General features: G+C 37.2%; 1 protein-coding gene and 1 pseudogene across 1 annotated transcript in view; one reads left to right on the top strand and one right to left on the bottom strand.

Annotated features, from left to right (window-relative positions):
• PTPRQ (protein tyrosine phosphatase receptor type Q) overlaps positions 1 to 24,231 on the top strand; it is a 293,179-nt gene extending 268,948 nt beyond the window's left edge. Inside the window, exons 58-64 of the mRNA XM_043446813.1 lie at positions 1,979 to 2,055; positions 8,678 to 8,812; positions 9,266 to 9,391; positions 10,252 to 10,400; positions 14,362 to 14,497; positions 23,526 to 23,649; positions 23,896 to 24,231. Of these exons, the coding sequence (XP_043302748.1) occupies positions 1,979 to 2,055; positions 8,678 to 8,812; positions 9,266 to 9,391; positions 10,252 to 10,400; positions 14,362 to 14,497; positions 23,526 to 23,649; positions 23,896 to 23,933 (785 nt within the window). The 3' untranslated portion in view covers positions 23,934 to 24,231. The remainder of the gene's footprint in view (positions 1 to 1,978; positions 2,056 to 8,677; positions 8,813 to 9,265; positions 9,392 to 10,251; positions 10,401 to 14,361; positions 14,498 to 23,525; positions 23,650 to 23,895) is intronic.
• Positions 3,460 to 3,559, bottom strand: LOC122427849 (annotated as a pseudogene).
• Positions 24,232 to 24,513: the final 282 nt, after the last annotated feature.

Below are 24,513 nucleotides of genomic sequence, written 5' to 3'. Positions count from 1 at the left end.
CCACGACGTCATTAAAATTGGCACGTCATGCCAAATTCAAAATCTTTGGGACAGAAATGGTTCACGTAATCTGCTTGAATGATCCCCCTTCGTTAGATTCAAACACATTGGTTGGGTCATTATACTTAATGATACAGCAAAGTCATTTAACATAGAACATGTGCTTAATTTTAAGAACTTGAGAATGTTCTGTGTTCCATACAGAGCTATACGTTTTGTAAGCTTTCATATGTTTTCCTCAGAGGATTCTACAAAATAAATATTATACCTGTATGTTATAGCTGAGGTAACAAGCAGAGAAGTGAAACAATCCACCCCAGGCCATAAATGGCAGATAGACAGCATCTGGAGCTCCCACTCAAACCCACTTACCCATTTTTGCTCCCTACTCAGTGCCTTCCCAGGAAGATTCGTTTTAAAACTTCAAAAGAATTTAGTGATAGATGACTTTGTATCATTTCCTTGTCCAGTGAAAATTAGCACTGGACATTTCAACTATAATACCAATTTGGCAAAAATTCTCAGGGAAAAATAATTTTTGATGCTTTTCTTTGAAGAAGAATAATGGGTAAAGGGTTATCTAATTTTGCTAGACTGTAAAACAGTCTGAAATAACAGTAATTCAAAGTTTGGTGTGAAAGAAAGAATAGGCATCCAATTTAAAGAAAGAGCTCCAGAAATAGACCTAAACACAGAGAAAACTAGTGTATGATAAAGTGGTATTTTGAATAAGCGGGTAAGGATGCACTATTTATTGTTCTAAATGGCAACAAACAACAAAACATAGATTTTCCCTCATTCTGTCTCCAAATAAAAAAAGCCCAATAGATCAAAAATCAAAATATTTAAAACAAAAGCAATAAAACCTATTAAAGCTCTGGAAGACACTATGAATGAATCTGTGAAGATAAGAATATTGGTGTGACAAAGACTTTTGTATGTATCACGCAGAAAGCCACAGTGAAAAATGAGAACTTTGATTACAATATATATAAATTTTATGTATGGCAAGATAGCTAACAGATAAATTGAGTGAGTCAAAGACAAATGACAAACCAAAAAACTTTCAATACATGTAACATTTTTAGTATAAAATATTTTTTAAAATAAAAAATAGTATAATATGAAAAGGCAATTATAGAAAAGATGTTTAAAATGGCCAATACACAAGCAAAGAAGCTCAACTTCACTCATAGTTAAGGCAATCAAAATAAACACTAAGATAAATCAACTGGTATCTCTCAGAAGGTCATAAATTAAAATGTTTAACAGTATTTCATGGCAGTGAAAGTGAGAAGAAACAATTGTTCAAACTGTTCAAACACTTTTGTTCAGAGTGAACTGATATAATTTGAGAACAGTTCATCAGTCTTTCAAAATTTGAGAAGCACGATATGATTTGGGAATTTTACTGCTGGTAATGCATTCTACAAATAGACTCCACCATAAATGCAAAATTTCAGTTATTTATTCAGCATTTTATAATAACAAAATGATATGATTTTCAATCATCCTGAAGAGCTAAATAAGTATGTTATATTCATACAATGAAATACCATATGGCCTTTTACAATAATGAACTATTAGGTTGGTAAAGGTATTTGTTCAGGCTTTTCCATAACATGTTATGGAAAAATTTGAGCAAACTTTATGGCCAACCCAATAGATATTGTTATTTGCACGAATATGGAAAGATATGGCTAAATAATTTTCTTTTGCAGAATAGAGGGACTAGCACCCCATTTGTGGTTAATTTTATATGACTATGTATAGAAAATCCTGGAAATAAATATGAGAACATATTAACAGTCATTGTCTTTAGGTCATGGAAATATGGATGAGAGGGAACTTCTACTTTAAAATTTTATAGCCATCTGTAATTCTCGAATGTTATATCACCAACTTCTTTGTATTTTATAGAAAAAAGTATGGTAATTTAAATAGTAAATTAGTATTAATATCTTATCTTTCCTTCTAGATAACAATAACAGAGTGAAGCTGATAGCTGATGCTAGTATTCCAGGATCAGATTATATTAATGCCAGCTATGTTTCTGTAAGTTGCTATTTTATATTTTTTTAATAAAACATAAATACAATGTTACTCTTCCAGCTATTGAAAACAAGAAATTCATTGCAACCTCTCTAGATTTAATGTACCAGTTCCTTACAACATTAGGTACACCATGTTTTATACATGAGGAAGTGGAAGCTCCAAATAGAGATTGCAATTTACCCAACAATCATTTCACTAATAAGCAGCAGATGTACAACTTCAAACTACATATCCCTTGGACTTTCCACTATTTCTGGTGTATGTCAGAAGATCCTCTGTATACAATGAGGTCAGCCAATTTTTCAAAGAAAATTAGTCAAATGGATAGTCATGTCCATATAATATGAAAACCCACTGTGCTCGTCTTCCCTTCCAGATTTTCAGTCCTTCAAGGGAACCGTGATGCCATGTTCTTTCCACCCTCCGCTACTTAGAGAACGTGTACTCTTTTGCAGCCACTCAATAAACATATCTTAAGTGATCCAATGTGGGGTGACCTGTGATAGGCTTAATATACTATGCCGCACATCACAGACAATAAATTCTTGCCACACAGGATCGAAAATGGAACATAACCAGAGTTTTCCAAGGAGGCCTTTCTCCATGACTCTTGATCGCTCAGTGCTCACCACTATCTTAGGTACACAGAAACCTTATACGCACCCAAGACCTCCACTTGGGTTGACACAGCCATGAAATCTCAGGGGAGGAATTGCTCCTGTGATTATTTAATCTAGTCACTTAAAAAATCTTTCTGAAAAATGACTGATAATTAGAGATCAGCCTCTCTTGGCACTGACTCGCCTACTTCCTCCCTAAGGCAGATGATTCTCTCTCTGAGCTACTCCAGTATACAGTCGGGGTTTGTTTTTAGAAAACTGCAAGGAAAAAGCTTAATTTCAGAAACTGCGTTCACCATGTATAAATACACTAAACATAGTCAATGCAAATTCAGATTAATAATAAGTACAGTATTTTAACAAAATGCCAACTTTTCTAAAAGGTAATAGGCAAGTCAGTGACTTGTCTCACCCATAATATTTAACTAGTTTGAATTAAGAAGATGAACTCTTCTCTAGGTGGGAAAGGAAAGGATGGAACAGTACATAAGCAGAGCCCCAGTGGGACCAAATGAGACGGCAGGCCTGGACAAGACCTTGAGGCAAAAACTCTGAAGACGTTTTATTGTTAAAAAGAAAAAAAAAAAAAAAAAACTGATGACTGATCCTCCATCCTGATGTCCCTGAGATTCTAAAATACCCCACTGATGGCTGAATCTTTGATATTATGAAAAAGAAAACCTAAAATAACTAACGCTATTCTTACAACTGTAATATAGCAATCTTCATCCCTATTAATAAGCCACCTCTTCTAGAAAGAACTGTATACATAATTTGATCAAATATAAATACAGAGCACTTCATGAATTTGCCTGTCAATCCTGTGCAGCGCCCATGCTAATCTTCTCTGTATCTCTCCAAGTTTAGTGTATGTACTCGCTTACAATGTATGTGCTGCCGAATCAAGCACATACAGTTTTTTAAAAACAAGATGTGTACCCTTAAATCTTCACCACGGACTTCAAATCTAATAGGTAGCAAGGCTAACCGTGGTTCTCATTATGATTGTACAGATACCTGAAGCCTTCCTTTACTGCCCATACTCCCATTTAAAAAATTTTTTTTTCTTATCCATCATCTTCTCGCGTAGGCCTGCCATTTCATTTGGTCCCACTGGGGCTCTGCTTATGTATTGCTCCATCCTTTCCCCAACATCAAACATAACCTGTCCTGTGTCCCCCTCCCCACAAGCCTCTGTTAAGAGGGAAAAGAATTCATTCATTCAAAATTTTACTTTGGTTAGTAATTACTCCAAAATGACAATTATACACTGAGTCTTATCTACCAATTAAGTAGACACAAATGAATACCTCATAGCCTAAAAGGTTCAACTAGCTATGGGATGACAGTATAGGATATGAACATGATTAGGAAGGCAACCAGACAGTTTTAGGAGGTATAACTGAACCACACAGATTACATAAACAAAGGAATATTAATGAACTCCCAGTGTTCCCTCTAAACATTATAAGTTTTCAGGAGACAATCATAAGAAGAAGATAATGCAGAATGAACAATAAACCAAGTCTGAATATATATAGAATATAAACTTTCTTCTGTGGTCAAGTGATGTTGCAATATAATAAACCTTACAACAAAGTCGCTATGACCCAGATGTAATGATATGTATCATCCTTACGGAGCTGCATAGTAAGCAGGTGCAGATGGAAAGCACTGGACATTAAGCCAAGTTTCAGTATCAAAGTGGGCAGTATATTTATTGCTTTTACTTTCAGGGCAATCTCCTTTGTCTGGGATGTCAGGAGAAGACGGATATAAACTCATAGGACTGTAGTGGCCTCTCACTTTTCCATCCCCAAGTTTAGGCCGTCTTCACTTCACAAACAGTAAAGACTTCTCAGAATGAAGAACACCTCAGTTTCTCCCCACTCCCCAGTTTTCCTCCATGGCACCTCTGTGTGAAAGTTCATGAACACTTGATCCGGGAGCCAAAAATAGAGGCCATCTACAAATGGACTCTAGATTCCTATTTCTTTGGATGCTAAAGGAAAATGGAGGAGAACTATAGAGCGAGAGAAGAAAGCAAAATAGGTAGTGTTTAGATGAGGGGGAAAAGTGAAATCTGAAGAAGGGAAAAGGGAATACTAGTAGGTGGTCTGAAGTATGTGCTTTGAGGCGAGGAAACACCAGGCGAGGATCTGTAATTAGATTACTGTATGTTTACCTCTCGGGCCTTGGCTGTTCTTGGGAATTATACTCCTAAAGCTAGGACTCAACGAGAAGCTGGAAATTTTTGATTAAGGATGGACTGTGGGAGAGAGGTAGAGAGGAAAATACATACTGCATCCTTGTAAATAGCCAATAGTTGTACAAGTAAGTTTAGAAATGTTTTCAAGAGAGCGAACAAGAATATTATGTAATGGGACAAGAGGAAGACTCCGACCCGCTAACCCAAATTACCTCCCCTGTCAACCTAAGATGCCTGAAATTACTTCAGTTTGAGGATAGCTTTTACCATAGTTAGACTGAAGATTAAAGGCTATGATGCAAATGAGCCATAATCATATCAGAAACATCAGATTTGGTCTACGCTGATAGAAGATTATAGTACCAAAGGATGTTGATCCCTGAAACAGGGAAATGCAGATGACTAGGAGAAATATTTTATAAATTGATAAATTACCCTTAATTGTCTTCACCCTTAAGACACTTTCTTCATTTGGCTTCTAGGACAACATTCTCTTGATTTTCCATCTATGCCTTTGACTCTTTCATCTCAGCCTCTTTGGTTCTCTCTTACCTCCTTGACTACCAAACACTGAAATTATCTAGAGCCCATTCCTTCAATTTGCTGCTTCTTTTCAAACTCATTTCCTTGATGATCTCAACCATTCTTGTGATTTTAAGTAAGATCTATTTGCTGACTACTTTAAAATTATGTCTCTAGTTTGGACTTCTTTGTGAACTCCAAACTCATATACCCAATTGCCTTGATGACATTCCCACTTGAATATCCAAATGGGATTTCAAGTTTAATATGTCCATTGTGAATTCTTGATTTTCCTTTTAAACCTGCTTATGCTAGGTGTGGGGAAAAGGGAACCTACCTACCTACACTGTTGGTGGAAATGTAAATTAGTACAGCCAGTGTGGAAAACAGTATGGAGCCTCCTTAAGACACTAAAATTAGAGTTACCATATGATCCAGAAATCCCACTCCTGAGCATGTATCTGGAGAAAACTCGAATTTGAAAGGATAAATGCACCCCAGTGTTCATAGCAGCACTATTGACAATAGCCAAGACATGGAAGCAACCAATCTGTCCACTGATAGAGGAATAGATAAAGGAGATGTGATGAGTGTGTATTTATATATCACATAGATGGTATATATGTGTGTGAATATAAGTCCACACAGAATGTTGGCCGTAAAAAAGAATGAAATAATGATATCTGCAGCTACATGGATGGGCCTAGAGATTGTCACACTAAGTAAAATTTGTCAGAAACGGAAAGAGAAGTACCATGTGATATTACTTACATGTGTAACCTAAAATATATGCAAGTGAACTTATTTACCAAACAGAAATAGACCCACAGACATAGAAAACAAATTTATGGTTACCTATGGAGAAGGAAATGGCAACTCACTCCATTGTTCTTGCCTGGAGAATCCCAGGGACGGTGGAGCCCGGTGGGCTGCCGTCTATGGGGTCACATAGAGTTGGACACGACTGAAGTGACTTAGTGGCAAGGGGAAAGTGGGTGGGGAGGGATAAATTAGAGCTTTGAGACTGGCAGATACAATGTACTATATTAACAAATAACAAACTCTACTGCATAAGCACAGGGAGGGATTTTCCATAAACTGCAATAAACTGTAACAGAAAAGACTAGGAAAAAGAATATGTATTATATATGTATAACTGAATCACTTTGCTTTACACCAGAAACACATCATAAATCAACTATACTTCAATTAAACAAATTTTTTAAAGTATGCTCATACTGAAGATTTTTTTCCCCCATCTTTATTTGGAATTGTTACTGACTCCTATCTTTCTTATACCCAGTACCCAATCCATAAGCAAATTCTCTTGGCTCTGTCTTCAGAATACACCAGATTTTATTACTTACCACAATGCCCATTCCTATCACCCAGACTGCATTCCTGGGTTGGATTGCTGGAATATTCTAACTACTCTCCTTCCTTTCCCTTTTTATACCACTATCAGCTTATTGTATAGTAACTAGAGTGAAACTATTAAACACACTCTATGTATGTTCAGAATCTTTCAATGGCTTTCTATATCATCCAGAGCAAAAACCAAACTCTTCTAATTACCTGCTCCAGGGCCTAAAGCACTGCTGCCCTCCCTCTCTCGTTCTCTCCAATGTCACCTTCTATCACTGTCCCCACTTGCAGTTCCTACAACTCCAGACACATCTCTCCTTTAATGCTGTTACACTTGACTTTCGACCTGGAACACTTTTTCTCCAAATCTTGAAGGGCTTACCTCTTTCTGCTTCAAGTCTTTCCTCAGATTTCACCAATGAGCCTTTTCTGAACACCCTGTTTTCTGAAATTCTCTCTCATACCATTTGTCACTTTAAAAAAGCTATGTAAATTGCTCATTTAATAGACCTGTTAACAGATTTAATGTCTCTTTCCCTTAACTAGAATACAAGACAAATCAGGGTAGGAATTTTAGTCAATGATGAATCCTCAGTTCCTAGAATAGTGCCTGGCACACAGTAAGCACTCATAAATATTATTTGAATGGAGGAATGTGCATTTTAAAGGCTGTAAAGAAATTAAAATATTAATGGTCTTCATTCTGGATAGTGAGATTACAGATGAACTCCACATCTTTTAATATATATTTCTGAAATTTCCTAACATCCTACATTGATTGTATAGTACTATTTAACCTAAAAAAAAAAAAAAAAAACCTTTACAATAGAATTAATTACATACTCAAGTATTTCAACTGAGACTGGAAACAGAAATGCTTCAGCACATAATTTTTGTTTGTTTTTAAGAGACTGAAGGTTTTGTTCCAGAAACCGTCATTGACTAGCACTGTGATTTGGGGAAAATCACCTAAAGTGGCTCACCATTCTTCAAAGTAAAATAAACTGGTTGGATTAGGTTTTAGGACCACTTGAACTTTAAGATGTATACTATTCTGTGTAATACTCTATTCTCTGGCTACTGAGACAATTCAATTTAAAAATAAAATTCACCCTTAAACCTCATTCCTCAAAATATTTTGATGTTTGAAATAGATGTAATTCCATTCCTTTTTAAAAATTTATACGTAAACTTTAAGAAAAATCCATAGATGCTACTCACATGGCATGCTTACATTCCAGGTGAATAGACCAAGTTTAGAACAACTTGATAAAACGTACAAGAGCTGTCGTAACAGGGTTGAGACAAATCTCAGGTCCTTCAATAGTTAAGTGAATCTTCTTATCATCTCCACATTACTCTTGGTTTTAAGCTCTGGAGAATAATTACTAATGCCATCATTTATGTAGATAATTTCTTGCAGGGATATATGAAAACATCTGCACATTCTTTAAATTTATAACAATAGCTAGTGGAGTGGGTAAGACAGCTGGCTCTGGATCCAGACTATCTTACTGTGAGACCTTGAGCAGATTCACATTTCTTAGCTTCCATCTTCATCTGTAAAATGAGGATAATAACAGTACTAATTCATAAGGTTTTTATAAGAAATAGATTAATTGAAAGATGTTTAACATATTGTCTGCCACAAAGTGGTATTATTATTATTCATCCTTACTCTTTTATTCAAAGTTAGAAATAAACTTTAAGAACAGCTAGTTGTATATTACATTATGAGGTTAAAATTAATGTTGGAAATTTGAGTACCTTTCAGCATTCAAAAATATACAGTATTTTAGAATATTAGGTTATCTTACAACTAGTATGTTTTCATATGTCTCAAAAACTAAAAAGTATTATGTATACATGTAAATATTGATGCAATGTTGCAATTATATCATTCTAGGGCTACTTATGTCCAAATGAATTTATTGCTACTCAAGGTCCATTACCAGGAACAGTTGGGGACTTTTGGAGAATGGTGTGGGAAACCAGAGCAAAAACATTAGTAATGCTAACACAGTGTTTTGAAAAAGGGCGGGTAAGTTATTTGAAAAGCTTTTCACAAAACCTTTATTTTACATTTGTGTTAATTTATGTGTGATGTTGGGCTTCCCAGGTAGTGCTAGTGGTAAAGAACATGCCTCCTAAAGCAGGAGATGCAGGAGTCCAATCCCTGGATCAGGAAGATCCCCTGGAGGAGGGCATGGCAACCCACTCCAGTATTCTCGCCTGGAGAATCCCTTGGACAGAGGAGCCTGGTGGGCTACAGTCCATAGGGCTGCAAAGTCAGACACGACTGAAGTGACTTAGCACATGTGTGACAATTTTAGCTAATACTCTGACATATCAATGACTTGGGCATGTATAAGGCAGTTATACCTTAGTAGGAATAACTTTGAACTATATATATAAATATTTTTATATATATTTATATATATATATATATATATAAAATGGTTCTTATAACTGGTGAATTTTCTCTTGACTACAGATCAGATGTCACCAATATTGGCCAGAGGACAACAAACCAGTTACTGTCTTTGGAGATATAGTGATTACAAAACTAATGGAGGATGTTCAAATAGACTGGACCATCAGAGATCTGAAAATTGAAAGGGTAAAAAAAAAAAAAAAGGAAGGGGGAAGTCAAACATAATAAAAAATATGAATGCTCTAAATGTCTAAAGTAAAATTAATTTCTAGACATATTTCTGTATATTCAGTAATGCTTTTCTATTATCTTCAAAATAGAAGTTTTGAGTCGGCATTTGCCTTCAATATCTATGTCATGATGTTTAATTCCAAATTACTTGAAGTTTACATTAACTAGTTAATATCAAATTCTTAGGTAAACAAGGAAGGAAACAGGAGGAAACAACTGGATCACTAGGTTTATCTTATTTTATGAAGAAACTGTAAAATTTTATTTAAAACAGGAATTTCTGAAATCACAGGTCTCTATCTATATCTTAATCGTTGGATTTTCTATTTAATCCAGAACTAATACAGAATCAATAACATAGAGATCCCGCCTTTATTATATAAATATCTATACACACAGAAAATGATATAAGGATCTTTATACTTTCTGACATTATCAGATACTCAATACTAGTGTTTTGAATAATTTGTGAGCATGTTTATTTAAGTTGTTAGGTCAAAACTGTTCAAAACCCACTATTCTGGTGTTACAAAATGTTACACTATGTTGAATGTAAATACCCTACATAATCATCTGTTTGCAAGATGTGCAACAATCATGCTCATTGTTTGCATTCATACTGAAAGGCAATTTTCTGTAGTGCAGCAGCAGCAGAAGACTTCTCTTATAGGAAATCAAGAGACCACAGTTTCTTTGTTTTGTAAACTGTCATTTTAAAAGATCACCTTGAAAACCTGGGGAGTCAGCTACATTCAGACTTCACTGTGATGCTTAAGTAACTTTATCATGTGTCTTTAATACGTCATTCTGTCTAGCATGGGGATTGCATGACCATTCGACAGTGCAACTTTACTGCTTGGCCTGAGCATGGGGTTCCTGAGAACAGCGCCCCTCTACTTCACTTCGTGAAGCTGGTTCGAGCAAGCAGGGCACATGATACCACACCCATGATTGTCCACTGCAGGTAAGAAAGGTTTTCAGAACCTTTTGTGAAATACTCGAAACAGGATTTAAACTCAATGTGACCTTTATGTTATCATGACACTATTGATTTTCTAGTAGAATATTAATGTAGATTCAATCCAGCTTTTAGTTTTCAGTTATTTTACTGGTTGTAACAAATCAAGATGTAGTTTTATAAAAGGTTAGACGACAGAGATAAAAGCTTTTAGTTTTCAGATATTTTACTGGCTATAACAAATCAAGATGTAGTTTTATAAAAGGTTAGATGGCAGAGATAAAATGAGTAATGACTGTGGCTAAAAGGAAGACAAAATATATATATCCTCATACAAGAATTTTTATGAAATCTTTACTGGATTATACCTCTCAAAATCCTTAAAATGTATAAAAAATTGTAGCCCACTACTGATGTAAATGAGTGTGGGTGTGTAGAATCTTTTGAGTTTTATGAATAAACTCTTGATCCTTCATTATTTCAATTGAGATTAGTCTACTATATTAACTTAAACTTTTTTGTTAAAACAACTTCCGAGATTTGAGTTACAAAGATTTAAAGAAAATGAACTTTAAAATAAAGATCAAATTAAGTGACCAACCCAAGCATGATTCTAAATTTTTGCAAACTATTCAAATATCTTTCTTCGACCTAGCTCTTTAAACATGATAAATAGAATAAATAAAGGTTTTCACTTTTATTTTCATTGGTATTTTATACCACTGAAACACCAATACTCCCCCTCAAAAATAAAGCTCACAACTGTTTAGAATTCAGAGTTCTGGACATACTGATATAATTTATGCTTTCTAACACGTTGCATCTAAATTAATCTCAGCATGAGTCTCTTCAACAGTTGTAGTTTGTAAATTAGAGAAAAAGTGGGTGATAATCCTGTTTAATGATTCTACTTAAATGAGGTACCTAAAAAGGGGGTAAAAACATAGAGACATAAAGTGGAATTGTGGTTTCCAGGGACTTAAGAGAAATGGAGAGTTACTGTTTAATGGGTATAGAGATTCTTTTTGGGATTATGGAAATAGTCTAGAAACAGATATTGGTGATAGTTGCATAAGACTGTGAATGTGCTTAATCCCACTAAACTGTGCATTTAAATACAGTTAAAATGGTAAATTTTGTCATGTATCTTTTGTTACAATAAACATTTAAGTAATGATTTTTAACCACATTAACAAAGTAATTATTAATTATAATAACTCCAAAATCAATTGATGGATAATTATTCTAATGGGGATATGTATATATTATAATTAATGTAGTTAATATTTAATAAAATATTAATCCATCCAGTTTTTAAATTTTTATTTAGATGAAGAAACTCAACACATAATTTAAATACATCTACATTTTCCAGGAATATTTTAGATTTTTTAAATTGTAAGAGTAATACATACAAGTGTCCTCATTATGAGATATCTTTTTCACATTTAAAAACATATAAAATTAAAAGTAAAAACCTCATTCTTACCCTCCCAACTGCATATACTCTCCATACACACAAAAATTTTAACAGACTGGTACATTTTGCTTTTAAAGTCAGTGTTTGATTTTCAACTGGCATTATTGATGATTAAAGTGGATAATAAGCTGCCTGCAATGTCTCCCTATTTTACACATACACTGCCACTGGATTATAATCATGGATTTAAAAATTCACTAGAAAAGTAAAGTACCTTCTCTCTTCTAGACTCAAAAAGAGTAGCCTCATCCTTTGTGACTTAGATAAAAAAGCAGAAAAAAGTATGCTTACATTAATAATCTTTAAGTATCATTTTAAAACTTTCTCCTAAATGATCACAGCCAACCCCAACTTCTCACTTTAGCTTTTGACCTATACATTTAGCTTCCAGTTCAACATGACAACCTATTAATAAAATGACCACAATATTCTGAAAATGTAATGTGTCCAAAATAGAATGCTTGGGCCCATCTCCAAACTCACTCCTTCTCATCCCATCTTGGTCAACAGCAGTCCATCCTGCTCTGCCCAGAAACCCTAGACTCATCCTTGACTCTCCACTTCCTCTCACATTCTACATCCAATCCAATAGCAAACACTCTGATCCATGCCCCCCATCACCTCTCCACACACTCGCGCGTGCCGCGCCCCCCCCCCTCCAGTCTCCTTGCTTTTCTTTGAACATGCAGAACACCCTCCCAGTCAAATCTGTTCTCTTCCCTCACCTTCTGGCCGTATCCTCCTCTCCCGTGTACCAACATGGTGCACTTCTAACCCTACTCAAATTTCAGTGTCAGAGAATCTGTCTCTGATGACCCTGTCCTACCCTATCACCTTTTATCTCCTTTATTTTTCTCTTTCACCATAGCACTTATTGGGCATCCCAGGTGATGCAAGTGGTTAAGAATCTGCCTGCCAATGCAGGAGATGCAAGAGATGCAGGTTCGATCCCTGGGTTGGGAATATCCCCTGGATTATGCAATGGCAACCCATTCCAGTCAGAGTAGGCAACGGCAACCCACTCCAGTATTCTTGCCTGGAGAGTCCCATGGATGGAGGAGCCTGGTAGGCTACAGTCCATGGGGTTGCTAAGAGTCGGACACGACTGAGCGACTTCACTTTCACGCATTGGAGAAGGAAATGGCAACCCACTCCAGCTCTTGCCTGGAGAGTCCCAGGGACAGAGGAGCCTGTTGGGCTGCCGTCTATGGGGTCACACAGACTTGGACACGACTGACGTGACTTAGCAGCAGCAGCAGCAGCCCATCCCAGTATTCTTGCTTGGAAAGTTTCATGGCCAGAGGAGCCTGACAGGCTACAGGCCACAGAGCTGCAAAGTCGGACATGACTGAGCGCACACACACATAGCACTTATCACCACTGGGCATACGTTACGCATGTTTCTTTTTTGTGTGGACTCTCATCCTTCCTCCTCTAGAATCTAAGCTCTGTAAGTATTGGAGACTTTGTGTGGTTCACTCCTGCACCCCAGATGCCTAGGGCAGTGTCTGACACTCTAAGTATACTAACAATGTAACGACTAAATTACTCTGCTGGGGCATAATATATGTTATCATGTTCAGAGTTATGTTGTAATGCTATTTCTTAGGTTGACTCATAGGCACTGTCAACATTCAACTATTCTTTACCTTCAGAAGTCGTTTCTGTATTGTTCTGTACTTTTCAAAGTGACATTTGTAAGACGAGGTGACCTTTCAAATGCCTTTTTTTCAGATTTTCTTCCTATATTAACCATTTAAGTACATAGGAGTCTTGTCTTTCTAATTGGAATTTCTGAATAAATCTTGTCAGGTTTATCAATTAACAGTTTATATGGAGCACATACTGACCTTCAGTATTAAACTAAATTCTTAAAAGGAAATAGCTTTCCAATGTCATTATCTATGGAAGGAAAAGGAAATTCTAGGGAAAGTAAAAAGAACACACGAGAGTCTATTTATCAATACGATGTAGAAGAAGTGCTATCTGGGCTAAACAGTTGACATTTTCCATGTTTAGCATCCCTACTGGTAACCAAAAATATATTCAAAGTTTCTGGTGTTAAGACTTTTCAGTGATTTTTAAAAATATTTCCTGTACTTCTCCAACTACACCTCTTAAAACATTATGAAAGAAGAGGAAAAGTTCAACTGGTTTATTTATTTATTTATTTTTAATTTATTTATTTATTTATTTTACTTGACAACATTGTATTGGTTTTGCCATACATTGACTTGACTCCACCATGGGTGTCAATTGGTTTAAAAAAACTCCAATTTTTGATAGCGTGTTAAAGATAATCACCTTGCTCCTTCTCAACAGTCTTGGGAACAATATAAGTGCAAAGAAACTCCAAAGAAAATCCACTTCCAAATCAGAAAGAAACTATATGTAATTTATTGCTACCATAGTTTATCTTCTTCATCACCATCCACATGAACAACCTTTTTGCTGAATAATTTGCATGTAATTTCACTCTTCCTACAGTGCTGGAGTTGGAAGAACTGGAGTTTTTATTGCTCTGGACCACTTAACACAACATATAAATGATCATGATTTTGTGGATATATATGGATTAGTAGCTGAACTGAGAAGCGAAAGAATGTGTATGGTACAAAACCTGGTAAGATAATCTAAAACTGCAAGCAGTGTCAGCTCTAGAATTTTTCCTGGGAGGACCTTAGTGGCACCAATCTGGTCAGACATGGACTATGGCTACAAAGTAGACACTCTTTTCTTATGTTATAAACCTCTGGGGTGGGGACAAGGGCTTGGGGCTGGCAGCTGATGGAGATTATAGGAGAACTGATCCACATGTCCCAGTCACCCTTCAGCACCATTGCTGACGACTCGTCCTAACTTGTCTGTGCTGATAGGTGTGTAGAAAAGAGATTTGTCTTTAGTACTTGGGAAGCACAGAAAATGAATCAAATTAATTTCTTTCATAAACATGCTAGAAGTTGTAATTGGGAAAAGTTTAAAATATTAACTATTAGGTTGGTCTATGTATTTCACTTGTCCATATTTACCCCTTTTGTATATTAATACTAATAATGTTTGTTACAGGATATTATCAACTATCTGAGAGTCTTTGTTTGGTTGTTTTGGTTTGGAAGCAAAGGTATTTTTAAAATCTAGATTTCTGTCATAAAAGAAATCACATAGTATAATGGTAACGAAACTGAGACCCCTCTACTGAGTGTTTAGTAGGTTCCAGGTACTGTACTAGATCATTTACATGTATTATCTCATTTAATTCTTTATTTGTAAAGCAGGTCCAGTGAAACTAATCAATAGGCTAGGTATAACTGGCTCTTCTTTACAAATAGGGAAGCAGATGTTCCAAGAATTTAAGTGATATTCAATGGTTATAAGTGTCAGAGCCAAAATTCAAACCCCAATCTGTCTAATTATACTAAGATGTTCTTCTCATGTCTTTGGATTGATATTTTTATACTACACAGATTTTTCTCACAGTAAATATGCAGATCTTCTATAATGGTATTTTCTAGGGTACCAACTAGAAAACATAAGTGGCTTTACAACCATTAGAGGTGGGAGAAAACAGGCTCTTTACTAAAATGAGTTTGAGAAAATTTCTTAGAGCCTCTATGCTAATGTGCACTGACATTTATAAATACAGAGCCCTTGTGAACATTTCCCAAACTTCTATGACTATGGTAACCTTGAACCCTTTGACCCCAAAACATGTAACACCATATCATGGAACATTAATGTTCTAGAGAAGATGTGACTCTAGATCAGAGACAACCAAACTTTTTAAAATGTACAACCTTGTCAGGAGAAAAGTTTCAGCATTCAATTCCTGGGCTTCCCTGGTGGCTCAGATGGTAAAGAATCTGTTACAATGCAGGAGACCTAGGTTTGATCCCTGGGTGGGGAAGATATCCCAAAGAAGGATATGGCAACCCACTCCACTATTCTTGCCTGGGAAATCCCATGGACAGAGGAGCCTGGGAGACTACAGTCTGTGGGGTGGCAAAGAGCAACAAATACATACACACATAAAAATACATATATATTTTTAAATGTAGATTGGGCAATTATGTATATTATAAAGTATACACAAATAAATTGAAAACCATGAGGTAAAGGTCAAATAAGCAATTATAACAACCTTGCTAATAGTGATGGTGTGGCTCAGTCTGTAAAGAATCTGCCTTCAATGCAGGAGACCTGGGCTTGATTCCCTGGGTTGGGAAGATCCCCTGGAGAAAGAAATGGCTACCCACTCTGGTATTCTTGCCTGGAGAATTCCATGGACAGAGAAGCCTGGCAGGCTATGGTCAATGGGGTTGAAAAGAGCTGGACATTACTGAGGACTGGAATGCAAAAGTAGGAAGTCAAGGGATACCTGCAGTAACAGGCAAGTTTGGCCATGATGGAAAAAACGAAGCAGCGCAAAGGCTAACACAGTTTTGCTAACAGAACTCACTGGTCATAGCAAATGCCCTCTTCCAACAACACAAGAGACTACTGTATACACGGACATCACCAGATGGTCAATACCAAAATCAGATCGATTTTATTCTTTGCAGCCAAAGATGGAGAAGCTCTACATAGTCAGCAAAAGTAAGACCGGGAGCTGACTGTGGCTCAGATCATGAACTCCTTATTGCCAAATTCAGACTTAAATTGAAGAAAGTAGGGAAAACCACTAGACCATTCAGGGATAACCTAAATCAAATCACTTATGATTATACAGTGGAAGTGACAAAGATTCAAGGGATTAGATCTGATAGACAAAGTGCCTGAAGAACTATTGGACGGAGGTTTGTAACATTATACGGGAGGTGGTGATCAAAACCATCCCTAAGAAAAAGAAATGCAAAAAGGCACAATGGCTGTCTGAGGAGGCCTTACAAATAGCTGAGAAGAGAAGAGAAGTGAAAGCCAAAGGAGAAAAGATATACCCAACTGAATGCAGAGTTCCAAAGGATAGCAAGGAGAGACAAGAAAGCCTTCCAAACACAGCAATACAGAGAAACAGGTGAAAAACAATAGAATCATAAAGACTACACATCTCTTCAAGAAAATGAGAGATACCAAGGGAACATTTCAGGCAAAGATGGGCTCAATAAAGGACAGAAACGGTATGGGCCTAACAGAAGCAGAAGAGATTAAGAAGAGGTGGCAAGAATACACAGAAGAACTATACAAAAAAGATCTTAATGACTCAGATAACAATGACGGTGTGATCAATCACCTAGAGCCAGACATCCTGGAACATGAAGTCAAGTGGGTCTTAGGAAGCATCACTATGAACAAACACAGTGGAGGTGATGGAATTCCAGCTGAGCTATTTCAAATCCTAAAAGATGATGCTGTGAAAGTGCTACACTCAATATGCCAGCAAATTTGGAAAACTCAGCAGTGACCACAGGACTAGAAAGGGTCAGTCTTCATTCCAATCCCAAAGAAAGGCAATGCCAAAGAATATTCAAACTACCGAACAATTGCACTCATCTTACATGCTAGCAAAGTAATGCTCAAAATTCTCCAAGCCAGGCTTCAACATTATATGAACTGAAAACTTCCACATGTTCAAGCTGGATTTAGAGAAGGCAGAGGAACCAGAGATCAAATTTCCAACATCCATGGATCATAGAAAAAGCAAGAGAATTCCAGAAAAGCCATCTACTTGTGCTTCATTGACTACATTAAAGCCTTTGACTGTGTGGATCACAACAAACTGTAGAAAATTCTTCAAGAGATGGGAATACCAGGCCACCTTACCTGCCTCCTGAGAAATCTGTATGCAGGTCAAGAAGCAGCAGTTAGAACCAGACATGGAACAATGGACTGGTTCCAAATTGGAAAAGGAGTACGTCAAGGCTGTATATTGTCACCCTGCTTATTTAACTTATATGCAGAGTACATCATGCAAAATGCTAGGCTGGATGAAGCACAAGCTGGAATCAAGATTTCCAGGAGAAATATCAATAACCTCAGATATGCAGATGACACTACCCTTATGGCAAAAAGCCAAGAGGAACTAAAGAGCCTCTTGACGAAAGTGAAAGTGGAGTGTGAAAAAGCTCACTTAAAAGTCAACATTCAAAAACCTAAAATCATGTCATCTGGTCCCATCCCTTCATGGCAAATGGATGGGGAAACAATGGAAACAGTGACAGACTTTCTTTTCTTGGCTCCAAAATCACTGCAGATGTTGACTGCAGCCATGAAATTAAAAGACAACACTTGCTCCTTGGAAGAGAAGCTATGACCAACCTAGGCAGCATATATATTAACGTATATAAAATATATAGCCAACAGGAATTTGCTGTATGTCTCAGGAAACTCAAACAGGGGCTCTGTAAAAACCTAGAGGGGTGGGGTGGGGAGGGAGACGGGAGGGAGGCCCCAAATGGAGGGCTTATATGTATATCTATGGCTGTTTCATGTTGAAATTTGACAGAGAACAACAAAAGTCTGTAAAGCAATTATCCTTCAATTTAAAAATAAATTTAAATAAGAAACCCCCACCCCCGCCAAAAAAAAGCAGAAACATTACTTTGCCAACAAAGGTCCATATAGTCAAAGCTATGGATTTTCCAGTAGTCGTGTCACATGATGGATGTGAGAGTTGGATTATAAAAAAAGGCTGAGGGCCAAAGAATTGATGCTTTTGAACTGTGGTATTGGAGAAGACTCTTGAATCCCTTGGACAGCAAGGAGATCCAACCAGTCAATCATAAAGGATAGCAATCCTGAATATTCATTGGAAAGACTGATGCTGAAGCTGAAGCTCCAATACTTTGGCCACTTGATGTGAAGAACTGACTCCTTGGAAAAGAATATGATGCTGGGAAAGACTGAAGGTGGGAGAAGAAGGGGGCTTCCCTGGTGGCTCAGAGGTTAAACCGTCTGCCTGCAATGCGGGAGACCCGGGTTCGATCCCTGGGTCGGGAAGATCCCCTGGAGAAGGAAATGGCAACCCACTCCAGTATTCTTGCCTGGAGAATCCCATGGATGGAGGAGCCTGGTAGGCTATAGTCCACAGGGTCGCAAAGAGTCGGACACGACTTGGGGAGGAGAAGGGGACAACAGAAGATGAGATGGTTGGATGGCATCACCAACTCGATGGACGTGAGTTTAAACTTGCTCCAGGAGTTGGTGATGGACAGGGAAGCCTGGCGTGCTGCAGTCCATGGGGTCACAAAGAGTCAGACATGACTGAATGACTGAGCAGCAACAAAGTGACTAGTACTTACTTATATTATCATTAGGTATTTTCAAAAGATAAAATATATACTTAGCAGAAAATAATTCTGTTTCAATAGTGGTCTTAAAATATATAGTTTAAATTATTTATAGTTTTTATAAGTGATCTAGCTCACTGAGAGATTTGATTACATTGTTGTTTTCATCTCTTAGTATGGCTATAAGATGGTTATTCTAGGGGTATGAAAAATGTTAGTCCTACCATTTTCTTGTCATTCATTTGTATTTTGCTGATAAATAATATCTTTAATCCTGAGTCTTTTTATAGGAATCTTTTAAAGCCACTTCAATTATGTAATGGCTAAGTACAACTAGGTACTGTCATCCATATGCATTCCCTTAAATGCTGAAAGGGAACACATGAATGAAGCATCACTCTTCCCTTACAAAACTTCAGAAATGGACTGTGACTTGTGGCCGGGCTTGGCTCCATGAGTATGCAGTCTATTCAAACTCATGGGTCCCCACCCTCAAAAGGGCCTTGCACTTGATTTGATGCCTGCTATCACTGTTTTGAAAATCTTAATTAATTTTGAGGAAAAGTGTTAAGTCAACTCTTTGCAACCTCATGGACTGTAGCCCACCAGGCTCCTCTGTCCTTGGAACGCTCCAGGCAAGAATACTGGAGTGGGTAGCCATTCCCTTCTCCAGGGGATCTTCCTGACGTAGGGAGCAAACCCTGGTCTCCTGCATTGCAGGCAGATTCTTAACCATCTGAACCACAGGGAAGCCCCAATTCTGAAGAAGGAAGCTCGCATTTTCACTTCGTAGTGAGCCCCACAAATTTTGTAGCTGGTTCTTATCCAGGGATCTTTTAAGGGCTTCAATATCAATACAACTATTAGTGATTATTAAAACATGAGGATAGGATAAATAGGTAACGTTTTCCTCCATGTTCCTAGGTGTACACATGTACATGGTGAGCAATGTTCTTGGCACTGATCAAGATGGGTTGGCTTTCCTGGATGAGTTAAAGGATGGGAATGAGTAAGATTTCTTTCCTTCTGGAGACTAGGTTCAGTCTTCAAATAATAAAAGTTGGATTCTGTCATGTTGTACAGCTCCATGAAACCAAACTTTGTAACAAGTGTGCTCAAGAATGCTTGTGAATAATTTCACACAATTTAGTACTCAATATACACTATAAACTTCATACATTGTGCTGGAATAACCAGCCAGGGGAAACTGTTGTAGGCTGAGTAGGGGCATGGGAAGAGCATGAATTTTGGAGTCAGAGAATTGAGTTCAGATTCCAGTCCTGCTAATTTCTGGCTCTGTGATTTTGTTTAGTTAACTTCTCTAAGTTATTTCTCTAAGTAACTTCTCTAAGTTATTTCTCTAATTATTACACAATTTTATTGTATTAAATAAAAGAAAGTATCTGCAAGTACCAAGCATGCAACAGATACACAGCACGCAGTAAATGTCTGACAATGTAGTTGTGCCCACTGCTTTGGGGGATAAAAAGGGGGCGGGTCATTAAAATCCTGATAAAAGTCACTGAATTAATAGGGAGAAGTCATGAATATTAGTTGGGATATTTGAGATAAATACATCTTCATCTTCCCTGATGGCTCAGCAGGTAAAGATTCTGCCTGCAATGCAGGAGACACAGGTTCACTGCCTGGATGGGGAAGATCCCCTGGAGAAGGAGATGGCAACCTACTCCAGTATTCCTGCCTGGAAAATCCCATCGATAAAGGAGCCTGGCTGGTTACAATCATGGTGTCACAAAGAGTCAGACACGCCTGAGCACAAGGCACATCTTCATCAGTATCCATAAAAAGTATAGGTAACCTTCCCCTGGTGGCTCAGATAAAGAATCTGCCTGCAATGTGGGAGACCCAGGTTCGATCCCTGGGTCAGGAAGATCCCCTGGAGAAGGGAAAGGCAACGCACTCCAGTATTTTTGCCTGGAGAATCCCATGAACAGAGGAGCCTGGTGGGCTACAGTCCATGGAGTTGCAAAGAGTCGGTCACGACTAAGTGATTAACACTTTCACTTCCACCCTTTCCGTAAGAAGTCATAAAATTAAGGTAGATCCATGTTTACTAATTAGCCTCCACTCTGTAAAAGTCACAATTCTCAGATCCTTGCTTAAAACATCGTACTGCACAGCTAACGGTCTTTCACCTGACTTTGTTCCCAGAAGCTAAGGTCTCTACTGTCTTTTCTCTGTGATGAAAAAAAGGGAAATGACCACACCTTGGCTCCAGTCCTTACAAATCAGCATTGCCTTGCACAAGAGTGGTTTCTTATTTTCTCCTATTGCACTTGGGTATGATCCCAACGTCTGTGAAGAACGCTGTATCAGCACAGACGGCAGTAGTCACGGCCAGGGGTGGGGAGGTGGGAACCTCGGTGACATAGCACCATGGAAAGACACCAGAGGGGTTTAAGCAAGGATAACCAAAAGTTCTTTCCCTGTGTACCAAGCCACAGTTCACAGCAGCCCCAAGAAATCTGAAAGAGGCTTCTCAGAGAATACTCTGCAGTGAGATAATACCCTGAGATACTATTCCTGCCTCAAAAAAGGTTATTCTGGATGAAATTCCTTTCCTGCTCTGGATCTCTTGAAAATTGACTGATGTAAACTCCTGAAGAAGAAGAAAAAAGAATTATTTTGGGTGCCTAGTTTTTCTTTTTGCTGCCAGATCGATCGATCGATCAGTCGATCTGTCTGTCTATTTGGCTGGCCTTAAATCTTACAACATAGCCTTTCCGATCCCCCAGATGAGGAAACCGAACATCAGAAAAATTTAATTCTTATGGTAACAGGACTACCTAGGGTAGAAACTGGAATTAAATTCTTCACTGACACTTTGGCAATAACACCACTGCAGAGAGATCTTGGAACATGTAGCACTGCCCTGTGGAGCTCAGCCTGCCCTGCTGGCAGAGTTTACACCCATCATTCTTTCCAGTGGAGAAGATGAGATCTGGACAGTCTGAAGTTTTGCATATCAAATGTGACTTCAAGTTCAAATGTGTTTTTTTTTTAATAACGGAAATCATAAATTTACATGAATGCTGTTTTCAAAGAAATTATATCATGTTAATATATTTCTGCTAATAATGCTACTTACTGTGTGATGTACATTTTAAAATATTCTTTTAGAATTACCTTGAGAAGAATGTCAAGAGCAATTTCAATAGAATTTTTATTCCCTTATAACCCTTCCTTTCTCACCAAAATTGAATTATGTCACCTGATCATCCTTCTTACATACAAACTTGATCTCTAATGATTTCTGTATGCTCCCCAAATCAAGCCTGTCCTTAAATGGTAAAGATCGACTAACTGTGATAATTAAATGAGGCTAAGTCAACAAACATTCATTACGCAACTACCACATTCCAGCCACTATTACAAGCAATGGGAATATAGCAGTGAATATGACAGAGTTCTGTCCTCACAGAACTGACATGCCACTGATGAGACGTCTGTGGAAACATTTTGTCATCCACGAAGAAATACGTCTTCCTGATAATGACCAGCAATTTCTGAAGAGCGTCTCAATAGTGTAATTCCAAAAAGGTTTTGAGGTATAGTTAGCAATAGATATAAATGTAACTTCTTAAGATAGTCACTTAGAGGACATTCTATTAAAATCAGTTGTCAGTGTGTATGTGTGTTATCTTAAACATTGGGTTATATTCCTTTAACTTCAGGTACCTTTCCTATGTGAAAATGAGGGTACTTTTCTATGATTGTAACCTTAACTAACCTCTGGAAAAGTCCAAACCCAGAAATGCTAACAGGTCATTGAGTTATATTGAATAAACTTAAAGAACTCAGGTGGTACTGAATTTATTCCAAACTTTAGATGAAATGTTACGCATCTTTGGATATCTCAGTGGTCAACTGCCTTGTATTTACAGAGACCAGATCCTTGACATTAAATAGGCCAAATGTTGGGTGATTAACAGAAATGTTAAACATACTCTACATGTGCCTTTGGTGTGTAGGTATGCTCAGTCACAGATTTTGAAAGTAAATTTAGCATCTACATTCCAAAAGCCATTCTAACAAGAAAAGTATAAGAAAAATTACTCAATTATGCCTAACAGGAAAAACATTAAAAAATTTGAATAATATAATTTTTTTAGTTTTTATAATCACAGCAAGAAAGAACATATGAACACTTGGTATTTAATGACAAGTACTAAAAAAAAGAAAAAAAAAAAAACTGGAAGCTTCAAAAAAACTCCATAGGAGGTTAGAAAACCTTATGTTTGAAATGATAGAAAATCACTTATATACTTGGTGAATTGTGTGCCTTTAACTTAGCTGTTTAACATTTGTTGAATTCAATATTACTTTTAACTGTAAAAGTATAGCCCCCCTTTTAAGAGAAATCCCCACCCCATCCATTTATTTAACCACCCTTTCTTTGGTGTCTAGGCACAGTATATCTTTTTACATCAGTGCGTTCTGGATCTCTTATCGAGTAAAGGAAATAATCAGCTCATCTGTTTTGTTAACTATTCAGCACTTCAGAAGATGGACTCTCTGGATGCCATGGAAGGTAAACAGAGGCACTGTATGTCAGCTTATGAGTTTACCACCTATAACAGGAGAATTAATTCAATAATTACCATTTGTTGAAAATGGTTTAAAAGCTTGGCGAGCAAACATATCAATTTTTTAATTTCTCTCTAATCCAAGTCAGGATAATAGCCTTTCCATGTACATTATATTTTTATCATGAAACATTTAAATCTTTTTAACTGTTAACTTCAATTCTCTCTTATGGCATGTTTTTATGTTATAGGTGATGTTGAGCTTGAATGGGAAGAAACCACCATGTAAATATTCAGACCAAAGATTACAACTGGAAGATATTTTCAAACCCCAGGGGCCAAAATTATCCCCTTATTCTTCTGATTTGAAATGTACAGCCTTAAGTAAATCTCTATGCTGCTCTTACTATGCCTTACTAAACTTACATTTTATGAATAGTCCTAGGAAATAGCTAATTCCAGATAGTTGTCTGTTTTGTACAGAATATTATAAACTTAAATCGTTTTAAAGAGATATCCCAGAGATTTCTGAAGCCATTCTGTACTTGGGGAATGAGCCAAATATAAAATTATACTTAATGCTTCAATGTGAATTTTCCCTACATATTGGATTCAATCTTGAGCAAAAGTTGTAAATGTTGATTCAGTAGTGTTATTTTGGCCTCCAGGGTGTTGACTTTTCTCGTGGATAACTTCCAGGACTGTCACAATGATCTGTACCTCCATGTAAGCTCCTGTGTTTTGAACCCTCTGTTTTCTGAGTGCTGAGATACCATCTCATGATGTCGAACAGCTGACAGTACCCCCCCGACACTCCCCGGATCACTTGGCCTTTATACAACACACAGTAGCTCTTCGGATACACTTAG

The sequence above is a fragment of the Cervus canadensis genome, chromosome 25, assembly GCF_019320065.1.
Source record: "Cervus canadensis isolate Bull #8, Minnesota chromosome 25, ASM1932006v1, whole genome shotgun sequence".
NCBI classification, from domain to species: domain Eukaryota; kingdom Metazoa; phylum Chordata; class Mammalia; order Artiodactyla; family Cervidae; genus Cervus; species Cervus canadensis.
Note: the sequence above shows the minus strand (reverse complement) of the source record. Positions and strands in the feature narration are given on the sequence as shown.